Source organism: Camelus bactrianus, chromosome 33 (genome assembly GCF_048773025.1).
Source record: "Camelus bactrianus isolate YW-2024 breed Bactrian camel chromosome 33, ASM4877302v1, whole genome shotgun sequence".
In the NCBI taxonomy this organism is placed as follows: Eukaryota; Metazoa; Chordata; class Mammalia; order Artiodactyla; family Camelidae; genus Camelus; species Camelus bactrianus.
Genome location: NC_133571.1, coordinates 11027562 through 11055459, shown reverse-complemented (window position 1 = coordinate 11055459; position 27898 = coordinate 11027562). Strand labels below are relative to the sequence as shown.

The window sequence follows — 27898 nt, the reverse complement described above, 5'->3', positions numbered from 1 at the left end:
CCTGAGGTGGCGTTCAGCACCTCCACCCGGAGGACAGCGCCTTTCCTTCTCACCGTCTAGTCGTGGGGATTCCCCACGAGATCCCATGCTCTGCTCACGCTGAGTAGGGCAGCTCTGTCCTCAAGCCCCGGCTATGGAGATTATGTGAGAAATAATGACTGCGAAATTCCGCCTTACCAATTAGTGGCTTTTCAGCTCAGAAAGTCTATCCCCAGTGGTATTTCCGATGATACCTGGGCCAGCCTTTCTCCTGCTTTGATGAGCAGAACTATCCTATTTTCAGCATGAAGCTATTACATTCCAGATGTTGCAAGCCAGTAAATACTTGGAAAAAATATAACATCCTTGGTAGCTACGTTAAGCACCTCTAGCTGCTGCTTTAGACAAAAGGGTTTTTTTAATTTTATTTGTCTGTTTTCCTGGTATCTTTTTACAGATTATTAAAGCACATTATCATGAATTGCACTCTCTTATCAACAGATATGTATTGTGCATCTATTTGGGCCAGCCATTTTAAACTTACTTCCCATTTGTAGCATACTGTCAATTTTGTGTCTGGTAAATATTCTCTATTTAGTGGAGGGGTGCACTGCCTCTGTAGCCTTACGATGATAAATTGAGTCTCTTCTGTCCAATTGAATCTCTTAGTTAGTTTCACGCCAGGAAAAATAGTCATGAGCTGACATGACACAGAATGAGTAACTCGAGGCATGATAGTTTCAGTATCTTGTAAATCTTATGAACGTGTGTGCATTTCTTTCCTCATGTTAGCAGTGTAAATGATCCAAGTATAATTGTATGTGACTCTGCACATATATATATACACACATAAACGTATACATGGGGTACTTATACCATAACATCTTAGAACCTGGCCACTTTCCCTGTGAAAAATACAGGAATAGCAATTTTACTGATGAAATGGAAACATGCTTTATACCATATCTATGTGGATATGAAAATATAATCCTTAGCCTATACCTGGGTTTTACTTTTCCTTAGCATAATGCAAAATTAAAGGCTCACATCTAATCACTTTGTGTGTAGACATCTGAGGTGTGTTCTTTGCACACTTCCCATGTCATCTGTGGTCTACACATAATAGCAATCATTCTCCCCAGTTGCTAAGGAGATCAGAGTGAGGGAATGGCCATCTGTGTAGGTGCGAGGAGGTGCTGCGTGCCCCGTTCTCAGCCCTTTTGCTCCTACGTCCCTCCTGCTCTCTTAACATCAGGGTTTGAGTTCCATGTGAGGCCCCTACATTGCTATTATCCAAGTTTACAGACTTCCATTCAGCGCTTTTTACAAATGGCAGATTATAAAAAGCAGTGACAAATTTCTGCCAGTCTATTATATGCTTCCTTGATTCAGAAAGCTAAGTTACCTGGAAAAACAATTTTGATTTGTTGTAACTCCTGGTCTGACATCTCAAGATGAGAAACATTTTGTGGATTTGATGGACAGATATATTTGAATAATTTTGGATCCTAGCTTCTGGCTAGCATCTACTGAGGGCTTGCTCACTTCATTCCATGCATGATCTCCTCTCATCTCCATGAGGCAAGCATTATCATCAGCCCATTTTACAGATGACAGAAGGAAGCTTAGAAAGGTCCCAAGTTCCCAAGGTTACTAAATACGTTCCAGAGCCAAGATACTTTGACTTCAGAATCTACAGAGAAAGGTGTGTCTTTCTCTTGTAGTTCCTTTTCTTTTCATTGCTTCTCCATAGAACAGTTCCCTCCAATATAAGACTGTTCTTTTGGAATTAACTCACGGGGCCACTGTGCATTATTTGAAAGCCAAGAAACATGTGCATACACATATCTCCCCAACCCAAGATGGTGCGCTGTGCCTGGTAGGGGTTTGCTGGATCCACGATATACAGCCTCGCTCCCTTGATCTGTGTTAGCAGTAATGCTTGGGATGGCAGGCTAGACTACTAACCTGAGGTTTTGCTAGTCTATTGATAAAATATTCTCACAATTTGAGAAGGTGGTGAGTAGGATTTCTTTTCAAAGCCAATTCATTAGACTTCAGCAGCAGCTTTCAAAGTTCTTTACGAACTAAGAGTTAACATGCCTTTAAAATGTTTAATTTCTCTGGAAGTAACTTCTATACTTGGGGAATCTCTGGTTAGTGCCTGAGCCCCCGTTGGTTTTGTTCTTTTAGCCTCTGTGTCAAACACAGCTTATGAGCTCTGACTCTTATTTTCTTAACTGGCGACCTCACATGACTCTTATTGCTAGAAATGATCTAAGCATTGAGGTTCTACCTGGTAACAAAATCTAATTCATTTAGTTCACTTGAGCCACATGTGAAGGACAAGATAAGCTGGTAGTGATGAAAATAATTGAAAGTCTGTGATTTTCACAAAACGAAAGGGACTAGTGACCTTTTTCCTGCAGTCTCTGCCCTGGTTAGTCTCCCCCTTATTCATCATCATAATTTCAAATCATCTTCACGTGCACTTTGATGGTATCGTGGACATCACACAGTTTGGCCCAATACTTAGAAATTGGTACAGAAATGGCATTATAGTGTATCAGGGGAAGTCTCCCAGGTCCAGACATTCCTTTTCAGTGATAAGGATTGTAAGTGAACCAGAATAGAAAAACCACACTAGTGGCCCATGTGCTGAGCAGCAGCCTCATTCCTGGGGACCACTGAGCTGGGGAGTGGAGGGAGCGGGATGTCTTCAGGGGCCAGTGCCATCGCTCACCTGTGTCCCCACCTGCAGCAAGCCTGCTTCCCCACCTGTGGCCTCCATAAAATGGTATCCAAGGAGCAAGACGGGAGCATACTGCCCATTCTTCATCAAAAAAGAGAGTTTGAACTTACTAATTTAATCACATCTACTTCTTGGAGGAGAATAAGATTTTTTTTTTAATGGATTCCGTTTTGGACTCATGGGTGAGGCTGCTTTAAATAGTAGTTTAAACTGCTTACATCCCCAGCTTAAATCAAGAGTCTCCCCAAAAAGAGACCAGTTTGCTGTTGATTTTTCCCTATCAAATGCATACAATTGTATATGGGTAAGAGAAGTTTGTGGGGAAAATTCAAAACTCAGATTACTGATCAGTGGTAGGAATCTTTTAAGCAGACCTTATCCACCAAGCTCCAGTGAATAATGTCGTAAACTTCCCGGAAGCTGTGCCAAACCCAATAAAGGTACAGTGTATAATTAAAGTTTGGATGTATTAATTAGACAATCTGAGAGCTCACTTGGAGATAAAAGGACACCAGATGTGTCAGGGAGAAAAAGTTGATGTGCTTTAGACAAAATTTAAAATCAAAAGCCTTCAAATCATCGTATGCTGCATTGTAGCAGAATGATTGCTTAGTTCAAAGTCTTGCTGACAGTTCAACACATTCAGTTTGATCATTTGGGCTTAGGATTTTTTTTTCCCTCTTTCATATTTGCCTTCCCTTTTCCCCCCAATAATTTTTGAGATGAGAGAAGAATATACAGTGTATCCTACACACCTGACAGAAGGTTCCCTATCGGATTCCTGGCTTTGAGGGTCAAGCCTGGTTTCTATTTAGTTCTCTGGTTTACAAGATGGAAAACGTTCCTTCAGTTTTATCACTGTCATCCGCCTAGGTCAGGCTTGAGCAAAGGCAACTAACTCATTAATATTTATAAGTTGTACAATTTATTGACTTTTAAAAACGAAAATCTCAGTAAAATCTCACATGCCTGGAACTTGATATTTAGCGGTGACATTCTCTCTTCTTTGTATTTATTACAAGTATAGAAGTAGTTTTACTTCCTGCTGGGATGTATTGATGGAGAATAATGAAGTTAACAGTCAGAGAGCAAGAGGCAAGAGCACTTTCTTCCTTGGCTGATAGGAGCCCTTTAGATAGAGCAGCGCCATCTCCTCTCTCCCACCGGTAAACATATAAAACAGAGTGACAACCATCATACCCTCTCGGGTGCCGAGTTGGTCTAACCTCACCTTTGAAATCGCATGGGGGTGGGGGCGTGTCCCATGTGTTGGTTTTTCCTCGCGTCTCTACATCTCCCCATCCCTAATTCACTTCGTTAATACAGACCTCCTTTCTTCTTTTCTTAGCTCTTCCAAATAAGGCTTGGGGGTAGAACTACAAGACATAAACCTTTGTTGAGTAGGGGGAGAGAAAACTTTTGGTTTTAAAGAGGGAAGTCATCAAACAAACATCTCAGTGTCTTCATGCCTCTGTTTCGTCATTACTGCTCATTGTTGTGTTCAGCATTGTGGGTTTGATTTTCCTTTTTTTTTTTATCCAGATCCCCCCACAACTATCCCTCCTCCCACAACAACCACCACCACCACCACCACCACCACCACCACCACCTCCACCACCATCCTTACCATCATCACAGGTATGGTACCTTCATTGCCATTGGAAATGTCCTGAATGTGTATTGTCTTTCTGGTATGTATGAGAAGGGAGCCTAAGAAGTTCCCTTTGAGTCTTTGGACTTTCATTGTTCCTTTATTTCGGAACTTCAAAGACATTAGGTACTATGTTCTCCCGTTGAACTGAGGGGCCTCAGAAAACCTTTAACATCCAAACATTTAAGAGTAGAGCAGATATTTTGCAGAATTCTTTGGTTAGCATCCCCATTCAAAGCAAAATGTTAGAGAAAATGGCAGCCCGGCTGTTAGACACACGTGGATAGCTCATGCTTAGTCGTGGTTGACAAAATGGTAAGTATTCTGGCTTTGGAGCTTCTCCTTGTCTGAATTTCATCTTGATCCACATGAAGGAAAATACACACCCTTCCACAGGCCCGCATGGGCCGTGTTCCTAAGTGCATCCTCCTTCCAGCCCCGGAGAGTCCTTGCTGACAGCGTGTTGCCTGGGTCGTCACAGGAGATCGGACAGAATCACTGCCTTTTCCATGCCAGGCACCCACATACTCCTCGCAGCCCTCAGTTAAAGGTTGGAGGAGTGGGAGAGGCAGCCACAGTGGTTGTAACTCTGTGGGTTACCTCTTTGGACTGTCTGAAACTCTTATTATGCAAAATGAGTTTCAGCGTCTCCTATTTCTGACCATCACTGAGGGAGGAGGCGTGCCCTCCAGCCCCTCCCTGGTACCCAGCAGCTCTCCTATTGCTTGATGTTGCTTGTCCGGGAGCCTTGGAGTTTTCTCTGCCTCCCGAGGTGGGGAAGATCATGGCTGCATCATGTCAACTAGATTGCAAGGTTTCCTTAGGTAAGGCCTTGCCCATCCACTGTCTATAGGTGCCCTACCACAGAAACACAAAAAAGTAATTATTCAATGAGAAAAAAAATCTAAAAAATAACTTCCGTTTTATCTTGTTATCGCCCGCGACTGCAAGGTCCCTCTGAGCCATGTGCCGTAGTGTGCAGTCCCATCACTGGACTTCTTTAAAAGCACCGCGTATTTGACTCATCATTACCCTCTTTACCACCCTCTTTACCACCCTCGACACAGCAGCCATCCTTTACGCTGATTTTCTGGGGCACGAGTGTTCACAGGAGGCAGGAAGATAGTCGCGACGTGAATTCAGAGCGTTCAGTGAAAGAGCAGGCCTCGTCAGTCCCTGAAGCAGAGCAACAGATTGTCTGATTTCAGTTCTCCTCACCTTTCTAGCCATGACAGTGGAACCAAGAGGCCTATTGAGTAAGCTGCTAGCGGGGGTTGCTCTGAATGGTGTTTGTGCAAACATCAGTGCCTGCACTTCATTTAAAACCTTCTGAAAATCCATCAGTTGGTCTGTGTGTCTCTAAACTCAGCTCCATCCAGGCTGCTTCCTGAAGTCTTGTCTGTGTGTATTTCCGGTTTAGTTTTCTGTTAGTTCCTCCCGCTTCGTAAGTAAACTCGGTTTGTTAGTGTCGACTCCTCCCACTTTCTGTATCGTTAATGAGCACAGCGAAGATGCTGCTTCCTCACGCTGATGTCCAGAGCAACCACACTCACAGCTGTCCAGGCCACGAACCAGGGATTTACCTTTCAGGATGTCTTCTGTCTTATTCAGGTGGTATAACAAATTAGGCTTGAGCTCCTGTTACCGGGTTTCCGAAAAGTTTCCTGTGAATGTTCCTTTGAAGGTCGGTGTAAATTACATCCCCCACTCACCACTGCCCTGCACATGCAAACCCTCTAAGAAAACCCTTCAGTAGTCTGTTTTGTCTTTGCAGAAGTTGCCCGGGTGTGAGCCTGACTTTATTACCTCTCCTTGTGGAAGGTTCCATCTGTGCAGCTCGCTAGCCAGGTTTCCACTTGAAGCCAGTCGAGCCCTTTATTCATTCGATATAAAATGCCACGTTTCTCTTTAATACGGAACAGCACTTTTCATTTTGGCTGGCCTCTCACTAGCTTAGGTTGTTTTTTTTTTTTTTTAAGGACCTTTCTTAACACTTCCTGACCTCATCCCCCTTCACAGTCAATCTCAGCAGCTCAGCAGAGGCGCCTCAGTTCACAGCTCTTAATCTTTCACTCCAGACTAAAGCTAATCTCGTGTCCTCCAACAGCTACGCCTCACTGTTATCAGAGTTCCGACCGCGGAGACTCGGTTTAAGAGGAAATTATAAAAACAAACAGTGCTATATTTCTGTCCACACCACAGATACATCTGTAGGGACTTGTCTGCCCCTATTTCTCTCCTCCTGGCATCTCAGCTCAAGGTAATGTGAGATGATCTCATGGATGCCCTTTGGCCTCTTGATGTGAGCTGTCGAACCCTCTCGACACCCAGAATGCATTTGCAGTGATGAACGCCCAGATTCTCACTGGCACACCCAACAGTAGTTAAACTGAAATTGCCCCCGAAACAACCTTGTCCAATCCGTTGCCTTAATGGATGTGATCTTCCAGGCTTACTGTGTCTTAACAAGCCGTCTTATATATATTTATCTTGCCCAGAAAGTACACTTGTGGAATTTAACATTTGCTCCTTTCTTCAAACAGATTAAAGGTTATGGAGCTGAATGATTCTGTGTCCCAATTTAAAGGTCCAGGCTATCCCCTGGATTTAGATTGGCTCCTAAAAACTCTTCCAGACTGCATCTTGACAAATGGAGAGCTAAATTAATTTCCGCTCTTATTCTCTCTTGTACTTGTAGTGTTTGGTACATTACAGCCACCATTAGCCTTAAAAGCTTCAACAGCTAAATCTAGTGACAGTTAACATAGAGCCCAAGCTTAAAAAAAAAGAGAGAGAGAGAAAGAGGAAGGCCACAGTCATCTATTTCTTTTCTCCCAGTCAAATGCAGTAACTGAAACCCATTCCCTAGGTCAGAATTTCATTACCAGAACAATGAACAAATGCAATAGAAAAATATTTTTAAACTCAGAGAGTCATAGTTGATTTCTGATTTCTCTGGAAGGAAGTGTTCCAGTGCTATCTTTTATCTTCCATAACCAGAATAATCGAATTGTTCCCCCTGTTAGGGAGGCAGGCCTTCATTGAGTTCCAAGCCACCCGACTCCTTCCAAACATGTTAAACTTTATCCTGGGGACCCTTGAAAAAGAGGAATTGTAAGCCCTGTCGGACTCAATGCTCCCCATCCAGAATCACAGACAGTGGTGGGTGGGCAGGGCAGGGCATCTCTGTGTCCCATCCATTCTGCGTGGGGAGGTGTCCTGACTTACACGTGAAGGCTACATCTAAAGGTATCTTCATCTACAGAAGATTTTGGCAGGCTCTAGAGTACCGAGTGGAATATTTGATGTCAATTTGCCATGTCAACATTGTTCTGGCCTTATAACTATTCAGCCATTAATGTCATTAGAATCTCTTTCTAAATAAGAAACCATTTGAGGGGTGGAATCAGAATGGGAGCCACACAGAGCCCCACTGCACTCTTTCCCCTAAGATTCTGTGGTGTCTCTGTTCTCTTTCATGTACGTTGATCTTCTGACCATATATTTCTGTTTCAACTATTGGTTACTGGCAGGTCCCCACTCCTTTTTTTTTTTTTAATATCAAGTTGTCCGTGTGGTTTCATTCATGAAGATATATGCTGTAATATGGAAAAGCAAAGTGAATAATTTAAATTGTCTCTGGCATCCTCTGCTAAAATACAGAGAGACAGCCAACCATCACCCAGGGGAGGAGTCCTTCACGCAGATTCCTTTCAGAAACCAGAATCAAAGAAAAATCTACTGCCCTGGGTAGCGGCGAAGGGGGCGTCGTTTGTTTGTTTCAAACTTTCTTTGAAATTAGTTGATTTTATGTATTAGGTGTACATAAAATTTCCTGTTTTTGTGTTTGGTGTTAGCTTTCACCCCTGTCTCAATCATCTTAGGAAAATATTTTGTGTTTCCCTCCCTAGTATGTGGCTATTGTATTATTTCTGCCTGGTTGTGCCCCTGAGTTAGGTGCTTGATGAGAAGTACCATAGGAAATTCTCAGCTCTTGGTTTTAAACACCCTGAGCAGCTTAAATATAAAATTCAGGCCGAGAGGAGTTCAACCTGTAGGTCACACTTGTAACACGCGACTGTCAGAAATTAAAAAATTAAAATCACCTTAGACTAAGAAATGAATAGCTCTAGGGCCAAATTTTGAAACACATTTAAATCCTTTCATAAGAATGAAGTAGGTCATTTCTAAATGAGTTTTTCTCCTTTTTAAAGTACATATCCAATTAAATAGTTTGTGTTTCTTGGAAAAGAAAACAGCACGGTTTTTCATACTGGTATCGAGGTACTCAATGCCCAGCGCACCTTGGAGAAAGTGAGTTCTAACCCCAAGCTCACATTATTTTTTGGCTTTCATAATCTCGTATCATAAGTTTTCTCTGTATAATATGGGTCAGATCACATAAATAAAGAAGGTGAGAATAGCCCTTATCCTTCAGTGGTATTTGTAGAAGGTGCCAAACTGGGGAAGCTCAACACCATAGCACTTGTTTTCAGTTTCTTAAATGCACAAGCAAGAAGTACACCTGTCTTAAGACTGACTCTGTAACATGACCGGCTAAATTGCGTTAGGGAACCTGGCTCCACGTAGAGCTGTCTGTTCTCCAGGGTCTTAGCTTCCTGATTCATAGTACGTGCTGTTGATATTTGCATGATGTACAGGGTAGGGCTTTTAGGCATTCTTTCAACACGTATCAAGGAACCATAATAGGTACAGCAGTATGCTAGTGCTCACGGAGACAGAAAATTCCTGGAACCCCTTAAAATATAGATGAGGGAATAGGTTATACCCATTGGAACTCAATAGCACTGGAACTGAATGCAGTTAGGGCTGCTTCAGTGGCACAGAAGACTGAGGAGGGCATCACAAGAGAAGTAGAATTTGGTCTGTGCCAGCGAAGAATGGATAAGAAAGGATGGCATTTTGGAAATTCAGCATGAAGGCCTAACTTGACTTCAAGCATCTGTCTTCAATGTGTGTATGTGTGTTCCGTGTGTATTTATGTTCTGGGTGTATGTTAAGCCGTTGTTGCTAAGAAATACTCATCTTGCATCCTAGGATGTTTACCAAATGGCCTTTTTTTCTAGACTTGGCATCTACTCCAGTAAGACTGGTTTTCACTCACCATTTATTAAATACTTACTGAATGTCGCTGATAGATTTGCCAATATGCCTGGTGATAAGCGTGTTATTAGGGTTCCAGTGGACCCTCATGAACCACCTTTATGTACTGAGCTACTTCTCAAGTTTTTGCCCCAAGAGTGTATGGACCATTTTCTTCCATACTGTCTTAAGTGTGTACATTTTTATTTTGCTGATGACAGTAAAATTATTATATATAATAGTATATATAACTGGCATCATTGCCAACCAGCTTTGGACCTATATTGACTGATGAGGGACCAGAAGAAAATAGAATACTGTAGGGATGAACATCACCTGATTCTGCCTTTTTTTTAAAAAAAAAAAAAAGGAACGAGAAATGGGAAATAAGATTTCTTTTCTAATGCTGCTAGCATCCTTTCCCATACTTTTATGCTCCTTGTGGAAAAATAATCCAAGAGAGAAAGAACTGACGTGTTTTCATACGAAAGACTTTTATGCACAATGGTGCAAAAAAATAATATCCTAAAATGCAAGTTTCTCAGGATTAGAAGTGGTGGTTGGAGCTGTCTTTGTAGGGGAATTAAGGACGTGGCAGGAAGGACCCAGCCCTTCAGCGTCTAAGACGAGGTGAATGTCAGCTGCTGTGCCTAGAGCCGCTCCCCTCTCTCCGCCACCGTCACCCTCCTGCAACACCCTCTCCTCCTGCCTCACCCACGCCTTGCCCCTCTCTGTCCCTCCCCCGCCCAGCATTCCCACACAACGTGGGATAGCAATTGTTTTCCCTGTTAAATGAAACCACTGTACAGATTCCTGTTATTTTCCGAACATCTGGTTTGCAAATGAAACGATCTCAGGGGCAGGGCAGCACCCGTGAACAACTCTGAAGACACTTTTAACAAAACTTGAAATTGCGGAACCAAAAACAGAAACAAAAAACTGCCCCCCTTTCTGCTGTCCCGTGGCGCACAGCCTCTTCACTCAAAGGGGAGATGACGTTGAGACATAAGAGAGCTTTATTCTGGGTCTCCTGTTAGGGCCTATTAGCTTCCGTTCTCTTCTAAGACTTCTCCCTTTCCAGAGAATTGGGAGTTTAATTAAAGCCTAACATAGATGGAGAGAGAATTAACCGGGAAACCAGTAGAAAACAAATGTCAAAGTTTAATTTTCCAACACATATGTTTGCTTTCAATAGATTTCAGATAGGTCAAAAGGAAAGAAAGAAAGAGAAGGAAAGGAAAAACTATATTTAATATATATTGGCCAGCGCAGCACGACGCTGAGAATAAAATTGTCAGGGGAATTCCTTGCCTGCCCCAGCGTCTAGATTTAAAGCAGCTCCGTAACACAAGCTGAAGGGGAATTCAATTAAGAAAACCCATTGGCTCCTTATTGACTTGAGTTAAGAAAATAAACTGAGGGAAAGTGTATTAAAATATGTCTGGACTGCTTAGTATGCGTTCGTTTCAGCTTATGACAATCAAAATGGCAGAATTTAAACTCTTTACAATTAAGCTCTGCTTTCGAGCAGATTGGGTTCTCCGGGTTATTACCCTGGGCATTTTTTTTTAACATACACCGTACTCGCACCCCGCCCCCATACCTCCCCCAAAAATGCAGCCTTGCAGGGAACCTGGGCGTTGGAAAAGCAGGAGCACCACAGAGCAATTGGAGAAGAGAAAGTATTTAAGGTTGTGAATTTAATTTTGTTCTCGGATTTTCATTTTCATTTATGGCACCCGTTGTGTTTGAGACCACGGACTAATTTATGGATTAGTTTTAAACCCCCAGTCTGTCACACTCAATGAACAATTCTAAGTTGGAGAGAATCCATATGAAAGGATTAGAATCTGCCACAGTGGAGCTTACACATGACTGTTTCAACTAAATATTGCCCAGCTGCCTTGCATGCAGGGTTTTTTGTTGTTGGGTTTTTTTGTTTGTTTGTTTGTTTGTTTGTTTGTTTGCTACTTGGTTAAATGCCTAGTGTCTCTAATCTCACCCATTGTCCGAGCCTTTTCCTTTTGGAGATACCTTATCCTGCCACGTGAAATATAGTTGATGTTTAATTTATTCAAGCTAGAGTCCCCATAAACTGTTTGTATGGCTGGGAGACTGAGAAGTCGATATTTAGTGAAATGCTCATCTTTCAAATAGCAGTGCTGGCCCTGCCCTTGGATACCGTGTTTAATTATACTCATAAAGCAGCCAGAGAATGACTATTAAGATGGTCCACACTTAACTGGGTTTGCGAGAACATGGGATTGTTTTCCTCTTGACCATATAAAAGAAATGCACAGTAAATTTCACCCTCATTGTGATTAAAATGAAACTACAGACAATAGCTCAATGAGGCCTTTTTAATTTCACCCTACAACATCATAAGTCCAGCTCAACTCTTAGGGACCTATTTTTCTCCTAGGCTTAGCGCAAAGATTATTTTTTAAAGGCAGCAACAGAATGAAGTTTAAAAAAAGCCTTTGTGAGGGCAATTAGGCACTCTCGTTTCTCAAGTTAATTACAGTGTAAGTTACCTTATATTGCAAATTTACCGTCTGCGTTTTGCCTGTACACTTAGAATGTTATCAAACAATATAGTGACCCCACAAGTTGATTCACAGGGGTGGGTTAGCACATCTCTCCAGTCTCCTGATTAAGATATCTTAATAAATCCTACTTCACAGAGCAGCACTCACTTCAGAGCCAGGGTGTCTGTGGTTTCTGCATGAAGTCGTAATGCAATTATGAAGGAGAATTAGATTCTGTCATAGCACTCTCCTGCGGGGAGCACAAAGTCACTTCTAAAGATTTTTTTTTTCATTCTTTACTTGAAATAGCCTCTGTTCAGATACCACACCAGATGCTCTTAGAGAAATGAAATCAGTGACTCCCCCGATACACCCTCAATATCCGTCTAAACTTTGTAGCCAGCCTGTATTTCTGCTGCCGTCTCCCACCCCTGGCTGATCGTGGTTCTGCCATTTCCAGAGACAGCACCTGTGTTGTTTGCCTTGAACATGTGTTTGCTTTTAACTGTTTCAGAACTGTGTGTTTTCCTTCCCAACATCTCGTTCTCTTTCCCGTTGGGTGCAATTGATGGATTTCCAATCCCCAGAATGGGGAAGCAAGCTGCACTGTGAACCTGCCTGTGTTTATCGTCTTGCCCCACAGGGAAGCTGACGCCCAGAGTCACTTCTCTGACCGTGATGTGGGGAGACAGTGAACTGGGGAGTCATTGGTTACTGCTAAGATAACGATTTTTGAGGACCCTTAAGGTTTACTCCACCTCTTTCTTTCCTCTTATACTAATGATCTACCTAGTGAAAATAAAGCCTATTAGAAGTGCAGCTACAAAAATAACAAGCCAAAGTGTTTATTGCTTTTTTTTTTAATTTTGGAAAGGAGCCAGTGCCTCACCATAAAATGTATTTACATGCATATAAGTGTTTCTGTACAAATGTGCATTTGATTTTTGCCCCCCTACCATAAGACTTGACTTAGATATTTCAAGAAGGAGACCTGTCAGCTGTATCATGAGCATCTGATGTAGAGATGTTTCAACTGCACAATTTGGGGGATTGTTTTTTAACTGCTACTTTATGCATACAGACTTGACTTGTAAGTAAGTATTGTGCTCTTATGTGGTTTATGTTTTTCTTTCCTTCATCTATTCTTCAGAAGCTCGACTATAATTTATATTAAGCTGCAGTGGCCTCTCAGACGTCTGGTTAATTCTGGCTCCTTGGGAGGGCTCTGACTTTTTGAAGGTCTAGGGTCCTGAGGAAAGCATGCCAAATGAAGGGGAACACCGGTGTGAATTCATGTGTCATGTTTATAAATCGGAAGCACCAGGCTCCTTGGACCAAAAAAAAAAAAAAAAAACCCAAAAGATATGTTTGGCATTTTAGTGCATTTAAACATTGCCTGTTTCAAGTCGGAGTCTTTTGAACTCTCCAGAACTCATGGAAATAATTACCAGCTAAATAGCTGCATTAGGAAAAAAAAAAAGAAGAAGAAGAAGTAACTACTTGCAGGGTTAACCCAGAATCCCACTTCAGCTCCACGTGACCAGCTCCTGTGTCGCTGTCACCACTCCTTTCTGGCCAGAAGAGGCTCGTGGAGGAAGACACCTTGAGAGGGTAGAGCTAAAAATTAAAACACGGCCAGATGGGTTGACATTGGAATGAAGTTGGCTAGAGGAATGGTGTTAAAACGACTCTGGAAAAAGAATACCATCGTGCATTTTGTTAGGTATTTATCCCACTTCCTCTCTAGCCAAAAAGTAAAAGAAAATGTCTCGAACCCCTTGAGGACGTTCCTGTGAAGAGGAACCAACACAGCAGGGCTGGTTTTGAAGCCCAGTAGAAGGAGGAAACTTGAATGGCATCAGAAACAGAAGAAGAAAGAGACGGGCCACAGTTTCTTCCACAGCAAGTGCATCTGGCAATGAAAACCCATCATGCGACATGTCCTAATGCAGCCCCGAAGGCAGGACTCCTGGCAGCTCCCGACAGCGAATGTGGTTCTGGACTGTGAGCAAAGGGATGGCTGGATGCTTTAATTTTTGGAATATCACATGATTAGAAGTGACGTTTGGCAAATTGTGTGGACTTGGGTGTTTCCAGTGCAGACTTTCCACTTGTAGATTGTCACAGAGCGGGGTGGGGGCAGGTAGAATTCAGTGATAGAGCCATGCTTGGCGTGTGTGAGCTCCTGGGTTCAATCCCCAGTGCCTCTGATAAGGGGGAAAAGATAAAATAAAATAGATTGTCAAGTAGTAAGATCTGCAGAGTGAGGGATGGGTCGGTAGTGAGTGCGTGCGTGTGTGTGTGTGGAGAAGCTAATCTGAAAACCTTTAACATGTTAATTCCCGTAGCCTCCCAGTTCACTGAACTGTCCAGCTAAACTCTGCTGAATTAACACACTGGATGGAAAACTTGAACCCACATATTCATCTACAGGCATCTGCGCTTAAGCCGGAAAAGGATGCTTAAAGTGCAATTGATTCAGCGACACCTAATTGGCAGTCATGAAGGCTGAGTGCCCGGGTGGGTTGGGTTAAAACAAAGGCAATGTTTGAATGTATGAATCTGTCATTCAGCCAGCTTTTCCGTCACAGTCCTGAGCCTTGATGCGTTCAGAGCCATCTACCAGTCACTGAGTTTGCACTGGTGTTTCTCATCACTTTGCATGTTCCCCCGACTATTGACTAGCAAGTAAATGTGTCCTGGCAAGACCCCCCAGAACCAAAGAATTTACTGTTTTCCTCACTGGCTCGCAGCTTTGAGCTGAAGGCATGTCTTACAACAGTGCAACTCACTTCAAATGCTTTTGGCTTTTCATTTATTATTGCTTGTCACGCGATGTTCTTTGAAAGCTTGCTCATATATTATCTGTTCCATTTTTTTCCATTTTCCCTTTTTTTGCATGCCGTTCCTCCTGTTTCTTCCCTTCCTCCAATCCTCTGTTCCCGTCTGTAGACCCAACGGCGACGACAGAACCAGCAGTTCACGGTTGGTACCACATTACTGTTTATCTACGTACTCAGCACTGCTGAGAGGCAAGACAAGCCTGGGAAAAAGAGAAATGGAGTCTTCAAGGGAAACCGCCTTCCCAGTAGCCCGATCTCATAAAGATACTATCGTTCGCGAGGCTTGAAATGATGTTGAGTCTTGTCATTTCTGTTGTGAGTTCAGTGGCCAGTGGTTGCAATCTGAGACGAGGCCGCCTCCCCGCCGGCTGGCTGGGCTGGCGGGAGTTTCAGGTGCCCGTAGTCCTTATTTCTATAACTCCGCCAGACATTGAAATATAAGGGATTCCCTCCCCCCCAAAAAAAATCCTAATATTTTCCTTAAAAAATCGTAGCCCTTGAATTAAAGGCCCAGTAGCTTTGCTTTCTTCATTTATAGGCTGGAGTCCCAGGTACGTTTTGGAGAGGAATCATTGGTGTCCCTTAGTAGTTGAGACTGAAGGGCAGGTCAGGGCAGAAGATTCCTGTTTAAATTCATGACCAGGGGATGAGGAAGAACGTTGTTCTTTTTAACTACGTTCCCAATCGTGTTTACGTCCACAACACGTTCACCCTTCATCTCCACGCGTGCATGAAAGTTTATGCTAACATTCAGCGGGAAATATCTCCAAACCAAGAACTGATGCCATACGTACATTTTAACAGCATTAACCGGGACTTAGAAAACTCATTTGTGTAGGGGTATCTTGGGGGCAAAATACTAACAAAGTTGGTTACAGTTTTAGCCAAAAGGTGAGAAAAACTGAGTGAGTAAAGCCCAGGAGAGGGCATCAGGGAATCCTTTTCCCAGTTTCTCCACTGATTTTCTTGGTTGGAAGAGGTCTGTTCACTTTCCTGTGTCTCTCCAATCAGAAAATTAGAATCGTGTTTCATCTGTATATTACTTTATTACTTAGCTCAAACCCAACCCTTGATAATACAGTGCTTGGAGAAAGATATGTTAGCTAAAAAAAATGGGCTGAATTTTAATAATCCAAGGGAATTATTTGGTAAAGGGCTTACTGATTTCACTCGGCACATTGTGCAGGGTTGAAATCTATCATTTAAATGACAAGAGGTGGTCAGCCAGCCCTGTGCTGTTCATTCAAATTTCAGAGTCATCTCTTCCTAGCACAGACTGACTTCCTTGAATATACTTACGTCTGAGGACTTAGCAGTTCAAAATCTCTAAGCACAACCTATCTTTTGCGAGCTATCCTTGAAAGTCAGAACTTGCTACTTGGCTGGTCACCCCTAGGCCACCCCCACGTGTGGATCTTCTGATAAGAAATTCTGAGAAAGCAAAACAAATTTGGGTATGGGGCAATACCCCTCCCCACCGCACCCCCACCTCACTCTGCCCCTTCCTGTCATTAGCGCAAAGGGGAAAGTTCATAAAATTAAAGGGCCAGCTACACCGACAATCATGAGAAATCAATTAGGTGTAAAACTTCCACTTCCTGAGGTAATGCCCCATAGTTCTGGCTGCATCTCAGGCATTGTGCTCCATTAAGCTTAGTTATTTGTAGGTTTCATCATTAATTGAGCGCTTCCTGACTTTTATCGATTATTCTCAGAGCTTTAAGGCTATTTTAATGTGGTTCAAGAGATTTTGTTCTATTCTTTTTAAGATGCTTTAAGTTCTGAGCTTTCTATAATTAACTCCAGGGTCAAATGTGACCATAAGATTCCTGAATTCTGTGAGATCTTTGAAGAAATATTGATCATTTATCTCCTAGGACTCCAGACTTCTGTTTTCTGGGTCCCTTCAATAAAACCCACGTACTTATGTGACTCTAATGGTAGTTAGGTCTTGGCGTTGGGTGGGGTGTTCATAGTAGGAAATATGTGCCCTGACCCTGAAAAATGAGAAATGAATTTAGGGGCCAATCCTGGTTTTAGGATACTGGTGTTTCTCTCTGGAGAAGGAGAAAGTGGAGGTGATCTCTTTCTGTGAAATAATAAAGAGACCCTTAGAATAGGACTTGCTAGCATTCCTGTGGCAGGAAACAGATGCCTGTGTGCTGTGAGAAGCAACCACTGTCTTATTATTAGTTCGGGGACAGTGTTGAAATCAGTAATACCCCAGTAGGATGTTACTGATCAGCAGTGCATGAGAAGTACACCTAGAGCCAAGAAATTTGGGGAGAAAAAAAGAAAGTAAAAATAGCCATATGATTCCTTAACAGCAGGAGACGTGTTAACCTAGGTTGATGCCTGTAAAACACATCTATAAATACATGCCCCAACTTGCCTGAATTCTTCCTAACATCCTCAGAGACGGCTCTTACTACGATTTAGAACAGCATACTCTGCAGCCCACAGCAAAAAAGCTTCAACGAAAGCCAAAGTAATATCTAGAATTTTATTTGACAGAGGGGAGAACGTCTTCCAGGTCAGCTGTCAGGATAGAAAAGATAATAGAATATGGTATAGAAATTACAAAGCAGGGGACCAGATTTCCAAAGAGATGAGCCTACTAAACTGATTTTATTCAAGTAGTGTATGGGTAAAACCTAGCTGCTTTGGTACAACAACCATGGGACTCAGATTCATTTGAGAATAATCTTGAGATGTTCATTTTGAAGATCTGGCCCTAGAAAAATGTTGTGGTTTGATAACTCGACAACTTAAATGACAAGACACACGAGGACAGCTGGTTGCTACCATTTTACTGGTCTCAAAAGTTTTCATACTGCATTTATTTCCATATTTCTCTTTTCTAAAACAAAAAGATATATAATTTTATACAATGCTTTCCCTTTGAAGACTCATTAAAATATTTTGTTCAAGCTTGTGTTGCTAGAGTATGTATGAAGTAAATCAGTTGCTTATGTATGTTGACCTTTCGTTCTTACCAATATCTGATTGGAATAAGCATGTATTGGAAGGTTAGAAGTGCATGGGCATGATTCAAAAATCAAATGGATTTTCTCCAAAAAGAAACCAAACAGCAATCAGCCACAGTGTGTCTTTAAGGATCTAATTGATGGTAGAAATAAATGTGAGTGTCAGAATGGGATTCTCAGACTAGGGTGACCGAAGGGATCTTCTTTGAAGAAGGCTCTGGAGCATTTGTGTTTTTGGAGCTCATCCTTAAGGCCTGGACAGGAAGACTCCTGTGTCATGTGTGCATGTTGAGCAATGCAAAAAGCACTCTGCCAAATCCTGGTACCACGTGGTCTGAAATTGATGGCAGAAATGCATGAGTGACTTAAAGCATGGGTGGTGTAGTCGTTCTCATGGTTATTGATGTATGGGTGCGTGTGATGGTTTTTATTTGTCTGTGCAAGCGTGGGCGCTTCTCAGTAAGTGTCTTGTGCCGTGTTCTTTTTCTGCCCTGTGTGTCCCCTCTCCCTTCCCCCACCCGCCTCCCCCGGTGAGGTTCTGGGTGGCAGCATGCCCATGGTCTGGAATAGTGTTTGTGCTTCTGCTGCACTGCGGTCAGCTGGCTCCCCCTGGGTTTGGGGTCCTCTCTCTCCCTCTCTCTCTCTCTCCTTCTCCCCCACCCCCAACCCCGCTATTCTATTATTTTCAAGTCTACCCAACCTTTTGCTTTCCACCTCTGGATACATTCGAGGCTGATGATCTCATGAATTTATAATCCCAAATGAGTTTTTAAACAGTTTTTCATTCAGTATGCAATTGTAGGGAGACTCAAACTGGGAACCCCTCTGAAATAATTCTTCACTTTCAGTTTTGGTTTCAAAATGTTTGGCCAGTACTAGTTACATGCTCTTGCCCCAGTCCGCTGCCCTTCAGTAACTCCCGCATGGGTCTCCCTTGCCCTGGCTTCTTTTTATAAGTAGGGCAAGCCGTGATGGAATTCTAAAAGCACGTGAAATTCTTATCTTACTTTCTCGTCAATTGTGGGGAAACTCCTGAAGCCCGTTTTAAAGAAAAATAGCCAGCAGTGCGCATTATTACAACCTCTATGTCCACCATCTGTGTGTGTGCCCCTCTGCACATCTCTGTATGAGTACACAACCTTGGCATTGGAAGGCTGTCATTCAGTCAAGGGACTCTGCAGACATTGTATGTTCTACTCAAGAACACGGCTTAAGAGGTTTACGAATGGCTGCAGGACCTGCAGATTGTGTTTCAGCCTTGATTATGCAGTTTGGAAACAATGTGCTACTGTTTAACGGCGTGAACGAAGGGAAAAACTCTCCACCAAAGCTGACAAAGCAGGAAGAACAGGATGACTGACTGAGCTTTTAGATTAAAACTACCCCGGGGCGTCTGAACTCTTATGGCTGGTGATGGAAGTAACAGTTTCCATAAAACGGCCAACTGATCAGATGTATGCTGCTTCGGTAAGAGACAGACCATCGCCTACTTTTTCCTAATGGGAATGGTTCTAGGACCAGTGGGATGTTTTTGTTTCCTAGAGGTTTTATTTGATGATTACTTTCTTGAAATTTTTAGGAAAAAAAAAACCTGAAACCCTGCTGAACTGAACCCACGAACATTTAAATTTTACTTGACCTTGAATTTATTTAAATGTCTCTAGTATTTCTTACTGTTTCTAATTCTTGAGGTTTTCCTTCACCTGGTTTAAAATTTTGCCACACTGTACATACTGCTTTTCAGAAGCCAGCAGTTTCTGTCGGAAAGGAAGAGTCACAGTAACTATAGCCCCATCTGAGGGGCTTCGGGCTCATGCGAAACGTGTCGCTTCATGAAGAAGCGAAATTCACATCTGCACGAGAGACGACTCTCAGGCGTGTATTAAATGATCATGTTTGCCCTTTGGATTTTATTAATTGCTCAAAAGAAAATCCCTTATGGACCAGAAGCAAAACTTTCACTTGTTTAACAAAGTTCAAAGAAAATGTGTTGAATACATTTTAATCGAAGTGACAAGAAAGGGCTTTAACGGATGATACGAAAATTTCAAGAGAAAAGCCAAGAAGTAATTTCCCACTTACTGGTAAATTGTGGTTTCCTCTTGAAGACTATTCTCTGCCTCGTAAAATGCATCTTTGTCTTTCTCTTTGAGAAAATGAGAAGTACCTAGTTTTTATCTTGAAAGAAAACTACCTAAGCTGAAGCAATTTTAGGAGGTAAATTTTGCCTGTCCTCGCCTGTACATGCAGTGCTTCAGTAAACTCTTCTTAATTATATTTATTCAGAAATTATCCAACTCTGGCGGAGCACTATAAATTCATAAAATACAATAGTCGTGCAAAAACAAATTTGATGCCACTAACCTAAGTGGCTTCCCACTTTCAGATATAATCTGAGCAGTAGATTCCAGATGATTTGGTATATTTTAAAGTTTATGCCATTAAAAATGACAGTTTCATCTTTAATGAGGTGTATATAAACTGTCTGTTGCTTTTTAATGGGAAACTTTGCATATCAATGATATTTCATAAACATATTTGTCTTTATTTTTTAAAATTAGCTTTCTAATGCCCTCCCCAGGGAAACAAGCCTTCAGCAGTAAAGCTGCCTACTTGAAACATCCTCGTTTAATACGGTTCAGTGGGTGCCAAGCACGTAGGTAGAATGCTTTGATGTTCATTGGGCCACGTAGAAGTGAGGAATTAGCCTTCTGAGAACTGCAAATTCATAATTAACTACAGAGAAGTACTTTATGTTGCCCATTTGTAACAATTATTCAAATAATTGTATTCATCAGTCTTTATACAATGAATAAAGCCAATTAGCAATAGGAACACTCTCGACCAATCAGATTCCAGAACGAGTGGAGAGTGTCCTTACTCAGTTGCCTCTATAATTTATTGCATGACTCATTGCTTTCCCATAGTTGCCTAAATCCATAGTTTGGGAGCATCCGTGGGCTTCGAGTCCTCCCATTCACAACTGGTGCATGCCCTTGGATACTGGCACCCAGGAGTCAAGATGGAAATTCTTCAAGAGCTGGTAGGACCCTTCCTTTCACAGCACCAACCTGGCCATCAATATGCATTTGGCTTCTTTATACAACAACTTACAAAATCCAAGCTTTTACTGTCCGTTTCTATGTAAATCTTTCTGTTGATTTGGGGACGATCAGTTTGGCATGGCTTGTTTCCAGAGCATTTGTTTATGCCCTTGTTGGTGTTCGCTAAGCATTACTCTCAAATCATGGATTCAGCAAATACTTACTGAGAGTATACTTTGTGCTTGGCTGTGAGAGAAGGGAAAGATGAAAAAATAAACAAGACATGCCCCTCCTTCCAGTTTAATAGATCCGCAAGGATCCTCAGAAGTGACCGATCTCATTAAGGAAGTATTAGCCAGCTGTGCAAATTAGAGGACCTGGAGCAGGTCTGCTCACATCGGACAGGACTTTGAGCAGAACAGGAAAGAACAGGTAAAGACCTCCTGGATTGTCTAGCATTTGGCGGTGTTTTTGACCTCTTTAAAGGAGCAGCCTGCAAGTACAGCGGGAGGAAGTGGAAGCCGTCTCCTTGCTGAACCCCCACATCGTTTACTTACTTCCCTCTTCACCTTTTGCATCAGAGCAGCGCTCGCTGAGCGCCATCCCGGCTGCCCAGCCTTGGCAGTGACTTGAATCTAGGCATTTCAAGCTCCGCTTGATTATCTCCTGACCTAACTGCTTTTTCAGCTTTGAGGCTTTTTTATTTTTTCAGGAATACCACTGATTTTTGAAATTCTTTTTTTGAAAAAAAAAATCATTTTGCAAATCAGATTTTTCTGGTGAAGGCATAACCTGCAATCTGCAGTTAGCAGATGCCATACCATTTTGGAAATAAGTGATCCAAGATCATCATAAATTGATAATGAACTGGATTTGTCAGTATTGGCAGAGGATTTCAATTTACGGTAAATTGTGAAATAAAACTTACATACATCGGTATGTAACATCTAAATACGTTCGTATTTAGCAAATCTGTCGGCGCATTGAGAGCGAACAATCAGGCTTGCTTTCTTTGTTTTTGCATGCTGTGATGAACGAGTGAGTTTAAACATTCACCTTCATGTATCATGTGCTTTGAAAGTGGAGACTGAGGAATCTTTCTGCCTCGATTGTGTACCAATAACAAAAGTAAATGATTGGCGAGATGTACTCATGGCTGAATACAGTCAAGCTATCCGAAACAGAGAGAGATGGCAAGAGATTTGGCTCATTTTTTTTTTTTTAAAGAAATTCATCCTCAGTTCTTAAGTGTTTTGTTTATGTCCCTTGAGGAATGAAAAGAAAAACGATTTGTTTTTACTTGTAAGGCCTTACTCAGTTGCCCAATTCCGCAGAAGAACTGGACAGTGAGGACCTCTCAGGTAAGGGCTAGTCATTAGGTAAGGCTCTGCAGTGTCCAACCTGTGGACCCTCCGTCCACTTCCAGAACATGGCCATTTGGTTTGCTGAGCAGTCCATTAGCAATTGTGGGTTTTGAGACTAAAGAAAAACCAGTTTTTATTAACCCTTACTTCCTCCCCACCCACCTCTCTTCCCTGTGGTGGCAGCACGTATATTTAACATTGGGGCTGACGCTGTAATTTAGTAGAGGTCAAATCATCCTTGAGATGGTACCAAAGCCACTCTGTTCAGTGGCTTAAAATAATTCTTATGTTCTAGATATACAATGGTTCATGAGAAATCTATTGCATTTCAAAGCTGTTTAAGGATGTTGGATTATGAGACAAGATCTTTATTTAAAAAAAAAAAACACCTCTTACTGAGTATCTCCTTTGGAATAGACTAGAAAAGCCATGTCAGAGTTGATCTTTGAAGAAAGGGGTGTGGAAGGGAAAGGAGGAAGGGGGGACAATTGTTTTGTCACACACCATGATGTAAGCTAATTATCCACCTCAGACCTTTTTCACAGCACAGTGCGCTCTTGCAAAAGTAGGCTTCATGCTCGATTCCAGGATTTAGGTGTTACTAATCCAGAATAAGAAGCATATCCTAAAAAGGAGGGGAGAAGAGATTTTAAATGGTCAGAGCTGAACAATTATATGAGCTCCCATGATGTCATGGGACTCCACTGCCAGCCAGCTACAGCTTCGGAAACATTTTGATCGGTCACTTCTTACAAGTCAGTAAGGAAGGGGCCTTCCTCATCGGGAGGAACCAAGGCAGAGGACTGTGGATGTTTCCTCCAGCCTTTTGGAAACAAGGGTTCCGCGTTGCCTCTTTTTAAAGAGACTTCGCTGCAACTCCCTGGAATAGCTGGTTGTTGAGGTGCAGGAAGACCCAATGAGACAATAAGACAGACCCACTGTCTTTCAAAAGCAATAGATTTATTGCCCACTCTGTGCTTCCCGGATGCCTTTTATTTTTCTGTTATGTAGCGTGTCCCCGTCTGAGCTTAGCGGTTGGCTTTCCCCCCCAAGAGCGGAAGCTCCAGGAGGCCACGTTGGTTTTGCTCACTGCTGTATGCCTGTCGTGTCCTAAGCACTCAATTGATACTTGTTGGATGAATAAATGAATTCCAAATCCTGATGAATTTAGATAGATAAATAAATAGAAGATTAGAAAGAGCCGGCCATCAAGGGAATGTTTTATTTTTGCCTCTCATCTGTGGTGTATTTAGAGAAATTGCAGAAACGTTAGCCTGATTTTCTTTTGAAATAAGAGTAGATAAGTCCTTTTCCCTGCTTAGAATGTCAGGCGGGATGTGAGTAATCTCCTCCATTCTGATCTGGACCATAAATAAAACAGCTCTCTGACACTGTGGCCCTGGCAATTGGATCTTCCCAAGTATGAAGAAGGGACCGAGTTCTCCTCGGCTCTGATCCCTCTTGGCACGTTAGCCAGACAAGGATCACTCAGATATGCGGAAGTCGTTTTTCTCCTCTTTAGGAAAATAGGACTAAATCAGGTTTACCCCTCCCCCAACAGCATCCATTAAGGAATCTCCAGGTCTCGCTCTGCACCAAGTCCGATGCAGCCTTCCTGCAGTTCTGTGAATCGCCCCAGAGTCAGGAGCGATAAACCAGCAACTGTTTGTGTTCATAATAATTTGGTTAAATGAATAATTACGCTGTCCCCTTTCCCTCCCCGCCCCCTCCAGGAACACTGCAGTCAGATTCCGTGGGAGCCGTAAGTCAAGTAGAAAGCGGATGGTCTCAGGCTGGGGCTGGGCTGCCTTTGCATCTGGTTTGATGAACTAATCAAAAACTGATTAGCACCTTTGTTCCAAGGGGATTCTGATTAATCAATTACTATTGATTGTGAGTTTGGCCTCACTCAGCAGCAAAGAGACATCCGAAGAGGGGAAAAAAAAACAACCAATAAAAATTGAGCAGCTGTCATAGTGTTTAAATTTATTAAAACAAAATACATTACTTTTTATGAAGCTGTCTTGAAATGGGTCACTGAAGGGGAGCATATTGATTGAGAAAGGATGAACTTCTCAAATCTCTGTAGCCTAGAGACTGAATTCAATTATAATACAAGACAAACAGGTTAACACCCGTCTTAAACAGTCCATCAATAAATTAGAGTAGGTGTTGCGCATTTAATGCTAAACTGTGGTAATGAATAATATTACCATCCATTCCCTGCCCCATCTGGGTAGGAATTTCATTCTTTCCTTCTTATGGATAAATGTTGCTTCCGCATATCCTTTGAAATAATGACGGTCTGTCTTCTGCACGCCCCTTGCCCCCCACCTCCCCCATCCACCACTGCCACCTCAGCTAATGACAATTTCATAAGCAACATGTGGTGCCCCAGCCTCAGCCCAGAAACGCAAGTTGCCCAGCTGATCCTCCTCTTGAATCTGCATTAAGAAATTATGCTTGTGTGTAGTTCAGTGATTTAATTATTGGCAGACCTGGGGAGCTTATCCAGTTCTACTCTGAACCCTTTCATTTACTTTTTGGGGTGTTAACTCTGTTGATGATGGAGCCACAAGAGTTTTGAATTGTTTCATCAATTACATCTGCTGTTTCCTGGTGACAGCTGGTGGTTATTGCCACCCATGTGGAATCGAATAGCTTTAAGCCTATTTATCCTTCTATTTTATTTTCAAACTTTTAAAAGATGTCTCCAACTGCCTCCCTCCCTGCAGCCATGGAAGGGCCTTCAGGGACTGTTTAGCGGAGGTTGGTAAATATCCAATGTGCCAGAGAATGGCCCTCCAGCACAGTCAGAGCAATCCATCAGGCTTTGGCTTTTGAAGCAAAGACACCAGCAAGAAATTCCAGGCTCTCATGCTTCCCAAAGACATGTTTTCAACTCTGGCCCTAAGGATGAGAAAGTGATTTGGAAAAATCAACATCTCCATCACGACCCATAGAAAACTGTGGATGGAAAGCTAATTCTGAGTGGCTTTGATTATCCACACTGGGTGTTAAGAAATAGTCTAGGTGAGCCAGCTATTGTCCCTTACGTGGATTACAGAGGAAACAAGGGCTCAAAACTCTGGTCTGGGTTTAGTTAATGGAAGCACTTAAAGGCCGTGAGATCCATAGGTCAGTTCTGGGATGGGATGTCAGACCGTCTGGTTATTATGAGTGTCCTTGAAGTCTGGCTGAACTTGATTTGTATGGCCCTTGATAGCTCAGAAAGCTCTTGCACACAGATTAGCTCATTTGATCTGCACGCACTTGACCATCGCTCGAGTTCCTCCTACGTGCTAGGCTCTGGCCTGGGCACCATGGATGCAATGGTGAACAGGACCACCCGGGAGCTGGAGCTACCGTGGATTTCACGTGCCAGGCCCCTGCCCGCTTAGTTACATTCTAGTCGGGGAGACAGGCTCAGAACACAAGATAGTGTCGGACAGTGACAAATGCCGCAGGAAAAATAAGCCTGGGTAAAGTGAACGCGAGTGACTAAGGCTGGGAAGAGGTGGAGGGTAGTTTCACAATCCACTGGGACAGGAAGACCAACAGAGGAGAAGGAGGCAGCCCTGGAAAGATTGTCATGAAACTCCTGTGAGATTGCTAAGGGAGGGTTGTCAGTCTCGGTTTACAAAGGAGGAAACGGGCTCCAGAGGTGCAATGATTTACCCAAAAGACAGAATCAGAATTTAAGCACATGGTCTTCCCGCCTCTATAGGAAACAAGACTTTAGTTTAAAGGGGTTATCCTGCCGCTGTGAAACCCACACTTCCTTTGTTCTGGGGTCTTCTTGAGAATCTTCTCCCTCTTGGACACTTTGCAGTTCAGCCTGTGCCTCCCGGGAACGAGGAGGGGAGAGCTGGGCTCTCCGAAGCCCATCAGGTCCAGAGCCACGTGCTGACGATCAGGAAAGAGCTCTCAGCCTTGACTCATGCTCTCTTCCATTCAGAGAAGACCTTAAACTCCACTCAGGTGTTTTCAGTGTCATTGTCCCATGGACTCTCCTAAATTATGGGACCAGTTTCCTACTGAGAGGGTCCTAAATGCCATGGAAAAGTGTTGGGTTGCAGAAGGTTAAAACATGTAGATTTACTTAAAGTTCCATTCAGTACAGAAGCAGTAGACTGACACATGGTGTTGGGTCTGCCCCACCTTGTCGATGGCTTTGCCACCATATGAGTTTGAACTTCACAGTGTTGCTGATCTTTCCATAATCCAACATGCTACTGTTTCCCTGGTGCGGAGGAAGAGGACCATCAAATAGGAACTTCCCCTCCAAATTAAAGAGCTGGCAGGCTGTAACACAAAATGTGACTTCCAGTTCTACAGGTTGGACACTGCTTTGGGGTGACTTCACCATGATCATTAATCCATCCTCACACCCGCAAATGCCTGAGGTCCCCTGACGCATCTTTCTACAGAGAGAGATTCCAGTGGGAAATGTCTATTTGGAAACACTTTACAACCTTGTCCTCTTTTATCAGATGTCTGCTCCCTTAAGAAAAACTCCAGTATCATCCTCAGTGCCTTCCTGTTGCTTAAAACGGAAAAGGCAGTCACACCTCTAAGTCCTTATCACTAGGAGATGAACAGAGAGGACTCGGGAGGTCTCTCTGGTGATGCTTAATGTCTTGGGAGGATTGTGTCTGTTGCATTAAGTAATGTCCACTGTTGTTTAAATTAACAAAGTCAAGTTCCTTGAGAAGGGAGAAAAATCAACATTAAAAAAAAAAAAACCTTCTCGTGTCTAGCCAACAACCAGAGCTGGATATCCTGAGACTTAAATGGCACACCCGAATGATAACTCAGACTCGGTGGCCTTCAGCCTTCTGGCCCACCACCTCGACCTCCACCCAGGACAGTCACACTGTCTGCCTTTCTGCATAAATGAACAGAAGGGGCTTGGTGACTTCAACTCAGCTAGTGTTTGTTTCCGGGGCACCTTCCCATCTGAGAACCATGCTGAGTGTGTCGTAAAACCCTCACCCCAAAAGGCTGATAAGTATTTGCCTTGAATCAAAGACTAGAACTGGAATAAAGCCCTGCTTGGGGTTTGCTCCCGCGACTTTCAATTTGGCGAACACTTACTGAGTGTCCGTGATACGCCAGACCCCGGCCCAGAGAGGCTCTTTCATATTCAGCAACACACTGGCCTCTGAAAACAGTCCTGTGAGTTGTATTTATTGTGCCCAGTGGCTCAGAGTGGCTGGTCGACCTGCACGAATTCACAGAGAAAAGCAGCGAAGCCCAGATCAGTGGGCGAGTGCAGCGCGCTTTCCCATGGGTGGTGTGGGAGGTGAGACCCTGTCCCTTCCTGCATCTCCCGTTCGGGCTTGTTTCTAGAGGATGCTGTAGGCAGTAACTGTATAAGAGCCCTGGGTCCCCATCACCGAGGGGTGACGGAGTGCGGAGCTCTGGGTGGCAGGACGATGAGGCCGATCGATGATGACTGCATTTTTCCTTTAACTAGCTTCACCTAGTTAGTCCCTTTGAAACCTTAGTGTCGCTGTAGTGACATCTCTAGCGTGAAATGCAGCCGAGGGGCAGTACCAGATGCTCGGGAGGCTGCAGGGGAATCACCACGATTTTCTTGCCTTACATTTGTTCCTTCCCTTCCACTTCCCAAGAAGACAGAAAA

The 27898-nt window shown here is 43.0% G+C and overlaps 1 protein-coding gene across 4 annotated transcripts in view; it reads left to right on the top strand.

Moving 5' to 3' along the window:
• Window positions 1–27898, top strand: part of CADM1 (cell adhesion molecule 1) — a 315921-nt gene that overhangs the window by 276154 nt on the left and 11869 nt on the right. The window contains exons 8-10 of one of the 4 annotated variants that reach the window (XM_074357171.1): window positions 4274–4369; window positions 14966–14998; window positions 22195–22248. The exons of 1 other annotated variant lie outside the window; for it this stretch is intronic. In XM_074357171.1, the coding sequence (XP_074213272.1) occupies window positions 4274–4369; window positions 14966–14998; window positions 22195–22248 (183 nt within the window). The remainder of the gene's footprint in view (window positions 1–4273; window positions 4370–14965; window positions 14999–22194; window positions 22249–27898) is intronic. 2 more of the 4 variants (XM_074357172.1, XM_074357173.1) reach the window with 2 other exon arrangements.